Source organism: Calypte anna, chromosome 2 (genome assembly GCF_003957555.1).
Source record: "Calypte anna isolate BGI_N300 chromosome 2, bCalAnn1_v1.p, whole genome shotgun sequence".
NCBI lineage: Eukaryota > Metazoa > Chordata > Aves > Apodiformes > Trochilidae > Calypte > Calypte anna.
In genome coordinates this window covers 98,207,604-98,224,309 of record NC_044245.1, presented here as the reverse complement: position 1 = coordinate 98,224,309, position 16,706 = coordinate 98,207,604, and the positions used below count along the sequence as shown (strand labels likewise).

The window sequence follows — 16,706 nt, the reverse complement described above, 5'->3', positions numbered from 1 at the left end:
CATTTTTGTGTGTGTGGACTTAAAGTCTTCCTTGTTTTAAAACAGAAGTGTTAAGTGTGATAGCAGCTCCATTCCAGAGATGCCCTGGATAGCTTTGGTGCAGGTCAGTTGTGCTTCTCAGAGGAGGGATGCCACTTCCTGATACAGAATGCAGAAAATGTTCTGGTGTTCTGCTGGGAAAGGGGGAGTGAAGCTGTGGCAGAACCCTGCAAACTGAAGGGAAAGATGAGTGAGCGTGCGTGTGGGAACCTGTGCTGCAGCGTTTCCACACATGGCTGCAGGAGATGATAACGTAACTGCTATGGGGGTGTAGAAGAGTCTTTGGAGAAGTTAATGTATTGCTTTGCCTTGGAAGAATTGTCTAAAGCTGCTTCTTGCATCAGATTTGAAATAACTGCTTAGTGTTGCCTTAAAGCTGAGTGCTGCATTGCACCTTTCAGCACCTTTCAGCACTCACTGGTGTCTCTGAAGTCACCACTGGCTCCTAGGTTCTGTCTAGAGCCTCTGCCACACCGTAGGGGCAGCACCTAATACCTGAGTTTCCTGGATTACTTTGCATTTTGTTTCCTTCCTCCAGAGGCACAGTTGCAGCATCTCCTTTCTGTTTCATTCTCCACTGGTTTCAGGCTGCTTCCTCTCCACATTTCATGCTACCTGAACTATACAGCTGGGTGTTTGGTTTTCCAGCTTGCTGCTCCACTCATCATAGATCAGCACCTTCTCTGCTCGTGCTCATCCTTCTTGTGCTTTTCTCCAGGCTAAATGGGAGGAGGGAAGCTTTGGATAGGAAAAAGCCTTTTTTCTTTGGGAGGACAGTTCCATCACCCAGCTGCCCCCTTTGCTGCTGGACAGTGCTGCTGCTTCTCACCTCGTGGCTGGGAGAGGTGATGCTCCTGCACCTCTGGGCTTATTCATCTGCTCATGGTCACTCATTTTGCCAGTGTGAATAGAAGACCTTGCAGGCAGTGATCACACTGGAATCAGGCAGGCTCCAGTATTTAGCAGATGAAATGATTGTTAATTTCTTGCAGGCTTTCCCGGGCACTCACTTTTCTGCTTTCTGCCCACTCAGTGTGCATATGGGGCTCCCACCCTTCTTCCTTGGCCGTGTGAGTTTTCTCCATGGGATCTGATGGGATCTGTAGCTGTTTGTTCAGCCATGCTGTGCATAACTCTGTTTTGGAAGCACATTCCCCACCCCACTTCTGCCAACAAGTTTACCCTTGAGGCAAATAAACCCCCTACCTTTGGAATAACTTATCTTGGTCCTTCCCCAGGAAAATTTCCCCAAACTTTTCTGTATTTCCTGGAAATGCCTAAAAATATTTCTTAAGTCAGCTTGTGTCATGTGCATTTATTGAGGTGGCTGTTAAAGACAGAAAGGTGCATGTGAGGGAAAGGCATAGGCTGCTTTCAGGAGCGGGGGGGGGGTGGAGTGCTTGGTGCAGAAACAGATGGGGATGTAGGAGGAAAAAATTATAAAGCAGGAATGGTGTGAAGTCAATACTCATTGACGTGGAAGAATCTTGAAGTGCTGGGGACCAAGCAGAAGTAAGTTCAGGACTTGTAAACAAGCTGATTAATGGGTAGCAAGTGCTATTTTGAGTAAGAATTCTGCACTTGTGAGAGTAGGAATTGGAATTTTTGTGTCGGGGAGAGGAGGTTACTTACTGCCATTGAGGCTTGCAGGTCAGTGTTTCAGCCACCAGGCTGCAATTCAGGGGAACTGCAGGTGGTGAGAGGAGGTGGTTTGGTTTAAAGAAGTTTGCAGTGTATGAGGCCTCCAAGTGAGTTGGAATTGTGGCTGCTCACCCTGCCCAGTGATGGGAGCTGCCAGGCACATGGCTGCTCTGGAAGGATGGTGCTGGGGGTGGCTGGTTCCTGACTGGGGTGGGGGAACAACTGAGGGAAGATGGCAGTGGTGGTTCCCAGAGTGTGGCAAACTGGGCATGTTGGCTCTTGGCCCTGAAAGATTTTCAGATGTTGAAGGTGAAGCTGGAGTCCCATTTCCTGGAGATATTAAAAACCTGGATGTTTGGATGATGTCCTGTTCAATGTGCTCTAGGAGATCCTGATTTAGTGGGAGAGCTGGACTAGATGATCTCTAGAGGTCCCTTCCAACGCTGATAATTCTATGATTCTCTACCAAATTTGAGCAAAACTGTTACTTTTCATGCTACCACAGACAGGTTAATGTTAGCAAAAAAAAAAAGGCATTAGCAGTGTAACCAAATAGCCTCTCTTTTTTTTTTTCCTCATTGGCTTGTCCTAGAACCTCCATTCTCCCTCGTAACTTTGTTTCCCCCAACAAGTCAGCATGCATAATGGGAGGAAGGGTGGGATTTGTTGGGAAAAAGGGCAATGCTAGTGTGGAAGTTGCAGTATTCTTGAAAGACTTGCTTAATGCAAGTAAAAACACCGAACTGCAGCACTTTTAGCATGTGTCAGGAATTGATGATTTGCGTGACAGACATTGATATATGTGACAATGTAATAAAGTAGCATGGAGTACAACCAACATGTTCCTTGGTGTTCCAAGGATGTGGACAGGCTGAAGAGGGTCCAGAGAAGAGCCATGAGGATGTTCAGAGGACTGGAGCACCTGTCATATAAAGAGAAGCTGAGAAAACTGGGTTTGTTCAGCCTTGAGGAGGCTTAGGAGGGAGACCTTATTATGATGTGCCAGCACTTACAGGACTGCTACAAAGAAGATGGAGACTCCCTATTTACAAGGAGTCACATGGACAAGACAAGGGGCAATGGGCACAAGTTGCTCTTGGGGAGATTCTGATTGAACACAAGAGGAAAATTTTTCACTATGAGGACAGTCAGACATTGGAGTGGTCTCCCAGGGGATGACCCCACTCCCAGGTGGATCCCCTCACTTCAGAAAGTTTTAAGTGTCAGCTTGACAGGGTGCTGAGACATCTCATAGAAATAATAATATTAGAAGGGTTGGACCAGATGATCCTTGAGCTGATCCCTACCAACCTGACATTCTATGATTTTTCTTTTAAAATCTACAGGAGGAGCAGTGGAAAACACCTTACCTGTTCTTGCATGTTCCCAGATCATAAACTGTGTAGGGCAGGACTCTGCAAAATGTCTATGTACACTATGGTGCTCTCTTAAATAAATGTCATCCTCAATTGAAAAACCAATTCTGGGTCTAACTGCTGAAATATAAAACGAGTTGTTGGTTTTCAGAGAAGGCTGCAGAAAATTTGCATTGCTCTGTGCTGGGTACCCAGCAGCAAGCTCCCTGGAGCTCACTGTAAGCCACACATCCTACTGGGTCCAGGCCTCTGCAGGTGTCCTCTACACCTGAAGTGGTAACTCCAAGTGGGTCTGGCAGCTGCTCCATTTTGGAGTAAAACAAGAAAGAAAAATCTAAAATGATTAGCCTTGACTCTTAAGTAAGACTTTTTCTAATAAATTATCTTGTTACTCTCCCAGCACTACTTGCCAGTGGTCAGCATCATGCAAGTTATGGGCCAGCCTTTTCACCACAGCTCCAGGAGGCAGGTCATGCTTTCACTATGAATTTATTCAACGAAAGGGCATTTTTGTGAAACACAAGTCCTGTCCTCTTAATTTTTCTACAGCTAAGGTGATTAAGGTATGATTCTCATTTTATTGGAAGGCCCCTGCAAGTAAAGTCATCAGTAAGGGCTCCTAATTTTGGGTCCTGCTGGTACAATGCCTCCTCTTTGATAATTTTGTTTCTAACCTAGTTAAAATCTGCAGCAGCTGAGGTTCAGGGCTCTAAGTCACTAAACAAACACGGGACATGACCTTACCAGCTGTGCTGTGTAAGAAATGATGCTCACCATCTTTACAGTTACCTTCAGAAAGTGAGCACAATGCAATGCCATTTTAAAGAACTTTTTATTAGTAATGCATAAACAAGAAATTGCATTTCAGTACCACATAACATGAAAACAAGCAGAAGACAATTCTATTGCCTTTCTCTGTTAGAGCTGATGCCCCGGCTGTACCTGAAGCTGCACAGACAGCACATACACAGTGACAGCAGAGAAGCAGGGGAAGATCAAAGGAGAAAGTTTTGTGCTTTAGACCTGTAAATGTCCAAAAAGTGCATCTTCTGTTCGGGATTTTCTTTGTTTTCCTTTATTAAAAGGGGGCGTTGGGGAGGGAGGAACCAGCCTTAACAGAAATACAGCTCTGATACACTCACTGTAGCTTTGTTTTGCTTTCTAAGTCACAGGTAATTGTAACCACCGGCCCCTTCAACAGGAAAGTGCCCATCTCAAATGTCTAAGCCAAAGCTGGGCTTTGCCTTCCACCTGTCCCATATGCTGGGCCATGAGAATGCAGTTTCTCTATACACAAACACACATAACCTCAATTGGTGCTTATTTCCACCAAACTTTGGAAGCCAAATTTCTGCAGAAGTTGCATCAACTCATGTCCCTGTCATTTAATTCTAGATTTAACAGCCCCCTGAAATCCAATTTAACAGTTCCACTGCATTGTTTGGCCCACAGCCTGTCCTGCAAAAGCTGGAACATTGCTGGCTCCTGCAATCCAACACTGACCTGATTGGTTAGAGGAACACAGGGAGGACCTGTAGCTTAATGCAAACACTGCAACTGCAAAGGAGGCACCAAGAAAAAAAACACTTTTTTTGCTTTTTTTTTCATATTGGACGCTCACTTTTTTTGGACTTGCAGGGTTTTTTAAAAATCAAATTGGTTAATAATTGAACAGGTCTTTTCCAGCAGTGACCGTACATTAAGTAACTTGGCACCTTGCCAGACTATCTGCTTAAAAAGTGTATTTTTTTTTTATTAGCTAATAAAATCGGTTCCTCTCCAACTGGTCTGCAAAAGCTGACTTTAAAACCTCTGCAGACTGCAGCAGCATCTCTCATTATTTCAGGACACAGAGCTCAGCCCAGCTGTGTGTCTGATGCTCAGCACAGCCAGGCACTGCCACTGCAAAACAGCCCAAGAGGAGAAACAGAAAAGTTAATGAATTGCAGTTTAGTGCCAGGAATCAAGCAAAGCCACTACCACATAAAATTTGCTGTCTGCTTGGTAACTGTTTAGCTCCATCTCCTGATGATGCCCTATGATGTCTGTTGAGTGTGGACAACCGTGGGAAAATCTATTCATAAAGGTTTGGCTTGTCAAAGTCTTGTGAATTTTCAACTATCTGGAATTCAGTGCACCTGGAAGTGGTGTTAATTGTTTTTAAGTGCCAGGAGCTGATAGAAACTTGCAGAGTGTGACCCTATTATCTCCTGACACCGAGCTCCCATCTCCTTATCAGAAGCTCTCAAAATTCTTCAAGCAGTTGTTAACCACTTTGTAGTCCCATTTGTTTGCAGAGGGGGGGCCCTGGGCCACAGGCAGACACACAGCTCGGGTAAGGGAAACTGAGCAACAGGAGCAGCTCTGGGATTTTTCAGTGTCAAGCTGAGAAAGCAGGGAGGGCCACGGGCTCCCTCTGCTCCAGGCTGCTGGAGCTTGTGGGTGCCACTCAGCACCCATCCTGGTACAGAGGATCTGGCACCACACACCCCACTGGAGCTGCCCTGAGGACAACGCTCATGAACTTGGGGAATAGTGTAAGGAAACAGGGTCTGTGTCCTTGTATATCATGTCAGAACAACCTAATGCCCCTCTCTGGTGGTTCTCCTAGCAGGGAATTCTGGTGAATAGTAATTCCAGGCATGTGAAAAATTGGGAACAGTAGTAAAAATCAGACAGAAACAAGAAAAGAGATCTTTATAGCTGGGATCAACATTCATAAACATTCTCAGATTAGCCTGAAGATAAATACATACAAATCAGGAAACAAACCAGAGCAGCTCCAAGTTATCAACACGGGAACTACTATAAAATTTTATGGTGATATTAACATGATCCATATGCTGTACACTGGAGCAGAGAGTCACAGCACTGTTCCCTCATGCTGTGTGCTGTCACTGCTTCACTGATGAGTCTGAGCTCATAAGACATTCCTAAAAGATGCACAGAGCTGCTGGATGAGGCAAAGCATGAAAGCAGCAATCAGGAGGCTAAAGTTGGAGCTTTCAAATTAGTTTTTTAACCTGTACAGCATGCAGCCCATAACTAGCCGTGGAAGCTGATGCTGAACTTGCTTGGGGAAAAAGGGGAGCTCGAAAGAGATGTGAGAATTATATAACAGTTGTGATTAAAATGTTCTCTCTGTTTCTGGTGTAAACTAAAAACAGTAATTCGAACACCTCTCCAAAAGACTGCCAGCATTTCTCTCCCAAAGACGGGGGGATGGAGATTTCTCAAAGCCTGTATGCCATGCAGGACAAGCACACCTTGGCTTACAGACTGCCAGTGCTGGAAGCAGTGACACATTGGTAATGGAGAGAAGTTGGCTGGAAATGATCACTACATGCTCATCACATCACTGGGGTTACACAAGCAGTTTTATTGCTGTTCTAAGAGTACTTTGACACATTTCAGTTCCTTCATGCAGCCTGGCTGGTGATCAGCTGTTATTCAATCGTTTTCGTTAACAATTCTTTGCCAAAAGAAGCATCTGGCTGCTCTTACAAAACTAAAAAAAGCATGAAAAAGAGAGACAGAGAACCTTTAAATGAGCTTCCACATGAATAATTAACAGAGACAAGGGCTATAATGGAAAGGCATTTTATTTTTGCCAGGTAACACCCCTCCCTGTAAGTAATGGGGAACAGGAAGAAAACAAAAAACAAACCCCAAGAGCACTATTGTCACTGTGACTATTTGAAAGGTCAGGTTTGAGAGCTGCAGCAAAGCCCTGCTTGCTTCCTCCACTGTCACCATGAGGCAGAGCTGGGTTTGAATTCTCCACAATTGGGTTCACATACAGACCAACAAGATGGATGCTGCCAGTGGCATTTTTAACTCCTTTGGTCTCCTACAATGTATTTAAACAGACCTTGGCCATATTAATGAAGGGGAAAAAAATAAAATGAAAAGACTTTAAATTTCATGGAAGAGAGCTCACTGTGCTAGTCCTGCATTCTTTTCACTCTAAAATGCCTACGGAGTGCAAACTGCATTTAGGGGACCGAAAGCGTTAATGCTAATAAACATAATAGCCAACACACTTATATAAATAAGACTCATTTCCATTTTAAAACATCATGGGAAAGCCAATCCCCATTGCATGATCGATGGAGACTTTCTAAAATATTAATAAATATATTACACATATTTACAAGCTTCTGATTTCATCCTCTGACGCTAATGTGAAGCTCAGACTGTAAACAGGACGTGCAGGGCAGCCCCGCAGGGTACGCTGGCAAATGGCTGCGGTGGATTTGGGATGCTGGTGCAAGCAGTGAGATGGAAAGCTAAAAATAGCCCACTCTGCAGAGAGGCAGGCGAGGGAGCTCCTTCAGGCTCTGCGTGGCAACTGGCCCACTGCTGTTTCGTTTGCAGAATGAGATGCCAGGATAACGAGGAGTAGCTGTGGCAGAGAGGAAGGGATGGGAGGGAAGCAGGGAGGCAGCACCACGTTTTCTGGAGCTTGCCCCAACGTGTGTCAGCAGCCTGAAGGATTTTTTTTCCAGAGGAGTCTGTGCCCTGCCCCATGGCTGTGTGAACAACATAAAGCAGCTTGTTCATCCACTGCACTGCCTGGGCTTGTGCCCTGCCCAGTGCAGCAGAGCCTGCCCAGAGCCAAGGGCTCTTGGGCATCCCAGGAGGGCAAAGACGGACCCCGAGGCTTTGGCCACCCCGGATGCTGTGGATGCTGCAGGCTTGCTGCAAGGGGACTCAATTCCCTTTGCACAGCCAGGATTTACTTAGTCCTTGATCCTGCCTGCTCTGCAGTGTCCTACATTCTTCTCAAAGGGGAAAATAAATGTGCTGGGTACTCTGCACCTCAGGAGTTTGAGGCTGCAAGCAGAGAATTGAGCGATTTTAACACGTGGCCGGGACACTTCCAGGAGAAAATTATAAGAGCAACAACTGGGGAGATGCAAAGTGAGATTTCATGCATTCCTTTCCATCTAGTTTTCCTGATGCACCGTGCAGCAAGCACACAGCCTGGTTTTGGCACAGAAACAAGAAAAAGTGCTGATGTGACCGAGATCAGGAGACCCTTCCAGCAACAAAAACCTTCCAAACCAATCTGCCTGTACTGCAACCTCCTCCTGCAACCCTACGTCCTTATCTCATGCCAGTACTCCAGGTGCTTCCAGAGGTACCCTGAGGGCCATGACAGCTGACCTTACATGGGTCAGCTACAAGGGAGAGTTAGCCTCAAGCCCTGCTTTTCCTGTTTGTATTGGTTCAGGAAAAAAAAAAAATTAAAAACATTATTTCAATAAGCCCTGCATATGCAAAAATTCTTTTTTTCCAGGGGGAACTTCAAACAAAAATAAGGATGGGTGGAATGTTTAAAGAGACTTCAACATGTGCTTTTCAAATCAACCTAAAAGATATGAGTGGCTGCTCCAAAGGCTGAAGAGTAACATGCAAAAACACTTTGAAGGGGAAGCCTTGTTCCCCTGGGCAGCAGCAGGCAGCCAGCAGTGGGACTGGGAGCCCCGTGGCTGAATGGGTGCCAACCACCCCTGGGGCCCCACAGCCTCCACAACGTCCCTTACCAGGGCTGGCAGTGAAGTCTGCCTTGTCTGGGGCTTTCAATGCATGATAGTTGGATGGGAGAATCTGTTTTGATTAACGCATCTTTAAAGTCGTATTATAGAAATCCAGTCCCAGCTACTTTGGAGCAGTTCTGAGGTATCTCTCATTAATCCCAAGCATAGAAATGTTAATAAATAGATCTGAAACTTTTCTGCTATGTCATTCTATAATACACTGCTATATAGATATTAAATATGCCTCAGGGTATTAAAAAATTTATGAAAAAGTTACAGTAGTTGATTTTCAAGTATTAATAACTTGGCTACGTAAGCTTGTTTTTAAATACCAAAATTACCTAGCCCCAAATTGTTGATTAAACTCTGGCTATGCCTGAATTGAAAAAAAAAAAAGTATTTTGAACATTTAAAAAAGTGCAAAAAAGCATGAGATGTCAGTTAACATAACATTGTTGGAACACCTAAATTATTAGCCTAGCACTCTTTCATAAGAGAATTAAAAAGGGAAAACGAATGAAAACAGATGAAAGGGAAAAAAAAGAGATTGCTCCCAATCTGAGACAGCACAGTCCCAAATTTCAGCAGAACACAAATTTTTACAGCCAAGTTACAAACCCCAGAAAAAATGGGGTTATCAGTGGATATGCTGATAGACATAACTATAGCAGTATTTGTGTGCTCCATTATAATACAAATGTACACCTTACTTACTTCTCTGAGTAACCACGAGAACAATTTACAGGTATTCAGTTAAAATTAGAAGCCTCCCTTATTTCCCATCCTCCCCATAAACTGTACAACTCTGTCTACTACTAAAATTCACTGCTACTAGTAGTCATTATCATACATTCAAGATAGAAAGTAAATTACTAAAACCAGCTCAGGAGAGACTTAGAAGTACACTAAGGCTTAAAAAAGTACAGCAGCTCAGGGGGAATGGCAAACCAGACAGGCAAAGAGCTTCATCCCAGATTTTCCCAGAGGACGCAGACACCGTAGAGTCCCATGCTGAACCCTGATCTCAGAGCAACCAGAATGGTTCAAAGAAAGGTGGTTTTGACTACAGTTGCTCTCACTGTGTGTCAGGTGTGAAACACGACCCTCTGCTGTTTCAGCTGGGATGTGAGCATTACTAGGGGGGTAATGCCATTATGACTTGCTGTTTGCTACAGTGCTAACACTGACACTTTGTTAGATTTGGTTCTCCACGAAAACTACGTTTTCAGCTCATCTCCTGAAAAATGATTTAAAGCATGATTAAAAAAAAAAAAAAAAAGAGACTGAAAGCAAGAAAAGACTTTCTAGTTTCAACACACACATACAAAAGAGGCAACGATTTCAAACTATTGATTTTCTTTCAGTGTGAACAGCTGACCCGTCACGCATCGTTCTGCACAAATCTGAGCCCGGCACCCCGCGTCCCTGGGGAGCGCCGGAGCAGGAAATCCTGTGCTCTAATGCAAGGGAATGATAATCCAGGTTCAGGGACCTTGCTCATGGATGATGACTTCATGAAGACAGAAGCAAAGGAAAAGGCACACAGCTCAGATCTCATTGATAGTCCTTTCAGAGGGGCAGTATTCAGACGTTCCTGGTGATGCCATGTAGAAGGACTGCGTTTTCCTTTTTAACCTCGCCCGCTTGTTGGCCAGAGTCAGGCTGCGCCGGCTGGAATTGATGATTTCTGAAATAAACTTCTTGCAGTCCACACACACTTCCATCGTGCTCCAGTCCTCCATTAATTCTTTGGGAAATTCTTCATGTGACTTATCCATGGATTTGGACCTTGAGGTCAACCTGAGAAGCAAAGTAGCAGGACCCATCAATTATTTAGCAGCGTGGCAGCAGCCCCAAGGGGTGTATTCAGGAAACAGCTCAGCAGAAGCATCCTGATTGAAATTTTCCTTTCTCCTGTCCCAGGAGACCAGAAAGCTTCTGCCTCGTTTGGCAGGATTGCAGGGTCACTCAGTGAGGGTATCTGTGACACTTACCTTGACAAAACCAATCTTCTTAATAACTATAAACAGATTATGAGTTTGGCTAACTTGACACTGCATCATAGCACTAGTGATTTTTGCAAAGGGTTTATACTGAATACTTATCTCAAAAAACGAACATTTCTTTTTTATTAAATTTTTCAAACTAGATTTGACAACCATCTGTGTGCAACTTGTATAACACAGTAGGCTATGATAATGTCAAAGTGAGAAAAAATGGTGCAAATTAGAAAAAAATTTTTGAAAAAAAAAAGATAATCTGTGCAAGGCATCATTGATTCCTACTCAGTGAATGATTCTAGGCTGTGAGATTTATCTCTGAAGAGTCTACTCTTATCAGAAAAATACACAGGGGCTTAAGACATACTGTTAGCATGGCTGCTCCTGAAAACCAAAGCAATGAGTGGAACAGAACTAGATTTTCAGGCTCCAGAAAAGCTCCTACAAACATTAGAAACACTGACAACTACAAAACAGGCAGACAGTAATTAATGCTTGATAGAGGAAACATAATTAAGAGGAAACATTTTGGAAACACTTCCATAGACACACATGAGCTAGGGGTGTTCCTCACCTGGACATGCTCCGCAGGGACCGGTGGTGACTGGTAGAGGGCTTCTCTGGCCTCATAAAACTTTCCCCTTTTTGCAAGGTTGAAGGTCCCAGTGAGAAGATGGGGAGAGTAGAATATGGCTTTGATGGCAGCCTCATCTGTTGAGAACAGCAGAAAGAACATGCAGTATCATTACAAAGATTACACCTCTTTAGAAAGGGTACAATGGTAAGTTTATTTACTTACTTTTTTGCAACACTGAGAGCACACAGGCCTGTGTAAAACAAAACAAACAAACAAACAAAAAAAGAGCAAGAATCATTTCATTGAGCAAAATTACACTTAGATCAAGACTAAGGGATGTTTCCAGGAGTTAAAAATTCTCCTCCCTCCCCTTAAACAAACATTTTTATTTTTAAAGCTTCTTAATGTAATGTAAAGTTAAAGCTTCTTAATGTTCAATCTGAACGTGAAGCCAAAAGCAAGGAGAAAGTTAAACAAAAACTGCAGGTAAATTAAAAAATAGCGGAAAAAATGGTTGTTTTTCCCCTAAAGCAACCTCCTTTGTTGACATAATAAATCAGTGATTCCATAGATCTCCAGACTGATTGTCTCACTGTTCAACTTAAAATTTTTCATTTTGTTTGCAAATGACTCCTGTTCCCCCCTCCTCCACCAATACTCCAAAATAATCCCAAAGGTAAATTGCCTTGAAATGTTGTACCAAATAATCAAGATTATGGAAGTGTTGATTGAAGAGCCTGAATAAATTCCATCCCACTCTCCCATGAGCATAAAAGTGTCTCACAGATAAGAAAACAATCAACAGTATGCAGCAGAAACATCTGGATGTTTCTAATGTATAAATCTGTATTTTTCACTCTGAAATGATACTCAGTTATTAACAGCTATTAAATACTTACCTTTTACAGAACTGACAAGTGTAAGACCAGGTAAAGAAAGAAAACCTTCTTGTTCGACAGCAAAAGCAGAGCTAAAAGAACAGAGGGGTTCACAATGTTAGGCACAAAAATTACTTCATCAGTCAGTTGCCATCAGTGAGACTGCAGCTGCATCCCATCCTGTGATGGGGTCCATACTTCTAAGATGATACCGAAAAGACTGCTTCAGAATTCTATCTTTATATATTTAGAAATACTTCTTAGTTTTTTTACCAAAATTAAATCCTTGCCAAGTAATTATGAACTTATTTTCATTTTGTCACTGGTGTTTGTATCAGTACTGTACAAAAAAGCAACAGGCAAGTGAAGTGAGCACCAGCAGTAAGGAGGAGTAACTCTTACACTGAAGAGCACAAGAACAAATAGGCATAAAGTCAGCCATGAATAAATTTAGGCTGGAAATCGTTCCTAACCACCTGGGTCAGGTTCTGGGATTTACAGTTTTTGCTTGTGGTAACATTTGATTATTTTCTTCCAATCCTACATTTTTGGAAATTAGAAGAGGCACAAGAAAGAGCTTGAGGAAAACCTGCTTTATAGTGGGATAAAAAATCCAATCTATTCAGTTTATGCAAAGGAGGTAGGGATCACATGATAGGAACACATTTCTAGAAAGGAAAGGCATTGAGCAATTAAAAAATTTGCAGTCAAATAAAAGATGTCGTATTAAGATCCCAAGAGTCAGGTGAGGCCAGATAAATTTCATTAGAAATAAAAGTGGACAATTTTAATATGAAGTTAATTAAAGCACCAACTTACTTGGAGATTTTATAAAAGCTCATTACTAAGTTTTATATATCATCACAATACAAACCAGCTGAATTTAATAAATTACATTTTAAGATTCTTGTGCCTCAGCCTTAAATGTATTAAAACTTTAAACAAATCTGCATAATAGACATGGGTAGGCCTGTCTTCAAAGTACATTGTATAGTTAAAGTGCACTTGTTAGAGGTGTTAAAGAAACAGAAATCAAAAGTGGGAAAAAAGGATACTGGTAAACACCAATTCCCAACCTATGGTTCACAGAAAAAAATGTGTTAGTTAATGGGTTCTGTAATGCTAAACTTCCTCCTGGTCTCACATGTCTGACTTCTCCAAAGGCTTTCATTCCCTCTTTGCTTTTTAGTGAGGATTCATATAAAAAACCTGTTGTAATTTCCTGCTGCTAGCTGCAATTCTATTTTCTGGAAAAGAAATGCTGAGCAATACTGCAGAAGGCACACGGACAGAAACCATTTTAGTTAATATATTTTAAAACATACACACACAGATTAAGATCTGGTAATTGCAAATGCTACTGTATTTTTACATACAATCTAAACAAATTAGATGTTTCCATGAAAAGTTTTGATGTTTTGCACATCATTCAAGGAAGTTGACCTGGATGTTATACATTTAGGGGGAGCCTGGTGGATATTCCTTCTTTTTCTCCAATATAGGTTAAGAAACAAATGTGTTAATGGGAGGCTTGAGCAACTGGCCTCCCCCAGTAAGCTTTAAGAACCTCCACAGACTCAGTCCTACCTTTCCTTTCTTGAGAGCAGTGTAGACATCTTTATATTGCTGGTACTTTTCCAGCTCTGCCTTCACCAGCACCTGACGGATGTGCATGACTTCCTCCACCGTCAGAGCCAGACATTCCACCGGGTAGCAGAACTCCTCCTGGAAGCCAAAAAACCCATATTAGTTCCAAGCCAAATGGCTTCTTCCAGACTTCAACCTAGACAACCAGCCACCTGGTTAGTAATTCCAGAAACAGGAGGGTTTCTCCCTTCAAACTGGAATAGCACTGGCTCATTCACGGGCATCACATGAGTTTCAAATGGTTGGAGACTGTGTAAATGTGATCTAAATGGTCTGATGTTCAGCCTTCACAACAATGACAGTTTTCTCCATCTTTCCCTCTCAAACCACTTGACCCTTACTCTCTGTTTTTCTTTTATTACAGATTTGTTTCAAACCAATCAAGGTTCAGGTTTATAATTTGAGAGATGGCAGATGGCATCACTATAAAGTATATTGTTTGAAAACACACAATATCTCTGAGACTTTGTGGTGCCCAGAGTGGCCAAGGAAATTTGTTAGTAGCCCGTTCTAGCAGTTTTTATTCAGTGGTACCACATATTAGTGCTCATATGATCACAATTCCAGCAAGACTACAAAAACTCAAAGCAGTTGAGACAGAAATGTTGTTCTTTCTGCCCCTGGAAAACAACAGCAGCAATTTAAGCTTTACAGCACAATCTTCAAATAGGAAGGAAGAGAACTGGTTACCCAGTGTTGCATTATTAATGGCAGAGACTGAAACAGAGACTAACAACACAACTTTTCACTTCTAAAATTTTGCATCAGCATTTAGGAGAATATTGAGTGGAGAGCTCCTGAATTTGGTACCAGAGAATAAAAAGCCCCAACCCAATTTGTAATCCAGCCCTGTAGTTGATTATACATTTCCAACAGAAAGACAGAAACCTCTGTGGGAACTTCCATTGCTTTATGCTTAGTGAACCTTTTCAGTCAGCCCAGAGGGGCTACTGTGTGGTAATGACAATGACATGTAATGCTCTTTGAATAAATGAAGGAAATTCCTCCTGCAAACACAAAGCCATGGCTGACACTTTAGGAATCTCGTTTACAAATTGAAGTGATGAATCGGATTGGCAGTGAAACGCTCTCTTTCCAGGCACTCAGAGGTCTCTTCTGTCTTTCCATTAGATTAAAAAGAAAATCTTTCTACGTTGCAGACCTGGCAAACATTAGCATTTAGGAACCACCACATTTTTAAAAACTGTTGTCTTACCTATCTAGAAAGGGAACACAAAGAAACTTCACTCTGTTTAAGATACCCCACAAAAGGCTTGAATTGAATTAACTTAGTTAGATTTGCCAACTAAACCTTTGGGGCAGAGAAACACTGGATTTCTGGAAAGAACATATTACATCAAAGGAAGCCTCAGTTTGCTCTGAGGTGTAAAACTGCACAGCCAGAAGAAAATAACAACTTGAGAGGCTAAGGGGCAGCTCTCAGTGTTTCACTCTGGGTTCTTCCCACAGCAGCTGCCTCGCTATGGAGAAGGCACGGCCGAGGCGAGATGGGTGAGGAGGTGGGTGGGAAAGCAGGACACACACAATGCCAGCAAACCCCTCAGTTCTGCATCGTGGGAGTCTGAGAGAAACTGAATGAGGCTGCCTGAATGCTCGTAATCAATCAGAGCTTAAGTCCTTTAGAAATAAGTTTCTTACTTGAAGCTCTTCCTTCCCCCTCATGAACGCCCATTCCTTTAATTTATAGAACGATGATGTAAGGGAATATTCCTCCTCTGAAGGAAGTCTGTGGATCTGCTATAGGTGTGGAGCAAGTGCTAGGGGAACAGTGTGGGCCTGCTGCTGTACCAATCGAAAAGGGTTCTTGCTAAAAGCAAATAGAAACAGCTACCAGGCAACAGGGGAAACATAGAAAATGTTCACATCTTTAAATGCTAATGTTTTAATTCCAGAGATTACACAAGGACAACAAAATGTTAATGCAACATTAAGTGAAAGATAAATATTATGCTGGTTTCAGAAAATGGCTTGATTTTCTTTTTTTCCCTTTTTGGTATAGAAATAAGTGCACAAGAAAATCTTTTGTTTCAACACTAGCTCTAAGGCACTTAAATTAATTAAAATTACACTACGCACTGACTAAACTTCATAAAACAATAATGCTTTGGAATTATTGCTCAAGCTTCCAACAACAATCTGAGCCTAAATTAGGCAGCTCCAAGTGAGAGAAGTTTGGCTCTCCACAACACTTGAATAAAGCAGAACATACTGAAGACAAAATGTGCTTTGAATGGTCTTAATTTTCTGGAGTTGTACTCAATGTTCATTTCAGTATTAAAGATGAGTCAGCAGTCAGTATTCTTACTTTTAAAGGGGAAAAATATCTTACTTAAAAAAACTATTAATATCTTACTTAAAAACCCTATTTTGAACATGAAGTTTTTATGATCCTCATGAGAACTGTCTTAATGCTTTGACTATGCAATCATCTTATGTATAACGTGATAGCTTAAAGTGTATATATGTTTGGAGGGTTTTTAACCCGGAAAAGCAAGTTGTCCATAATGTGTCCATATTGTGAAATAAAGTGGGTTTTAGGTAATTCTCATATACATGCACACACCTAGTGGGTCCTTATGACTAACACATTTTTACACTAATATATTCCTTGTAAAATTTCTCACCAAAAGATGCCACTAGGCATTTAAATGAGCTGCACTAGTAAATTGCAACATGAACAAGTGCCAGATTTGCTTCTCAATTTTGCAACTCACATTTCACAAGCACTTTAAACTCTCATTGCTTTTGTAGACTGAAAGTTTCTAAGAATTCAGATGACTATCTCAGCTATAAACTCTCCTGCAGCATGTTTCACACTTTCACTCAGTGGCTGGCACAAGAAAAAGAAGGAAAAAAATTGAATTATTCATGTTCAGTTCTATTTAGGGGTAGATTAATTAGTTTTTCTTTTGAGTGGATTTGCCTTCCCTGGTACATACCTATTGGTTATTCTGCAAGTTCTGATACATAAGTGTGCTGAGGAC

At 42.1% G+C, this 16,706-nt stretch overlaps 1 protein-coding gene across 1 annotated transcript in view; it reads right to left on the bottom strand.

Moving 5' to 3' along the window:
* Positions 1–5,673: 5,673 nt before the first annotated feature.
* Positions 5,674–16,706, bottom strand: part of SPIRE1 (spire type actin nucleation factor 1) — a 131,639-nt gene continuing 120,606 nt past the window's right edge. Inside the window, 5 exon segments of the mRNA XM_030446375.1 lie at positions 5,674–10,399; positions 11,174–11,310; positions 11,399–11,426; positions 12,076–12,146; positions 13,642–13,779. Of these exon segments, the coding sequence (XP_030302235.1) occupies positions 10,147–10,399; positions 11,174–11,310; positions 11,399–11,426; positions 12,076–12,146; positions 13,642–13,779 (627 nt within the window). The 3' untranslated portion in view covers positions 5,674–10,146.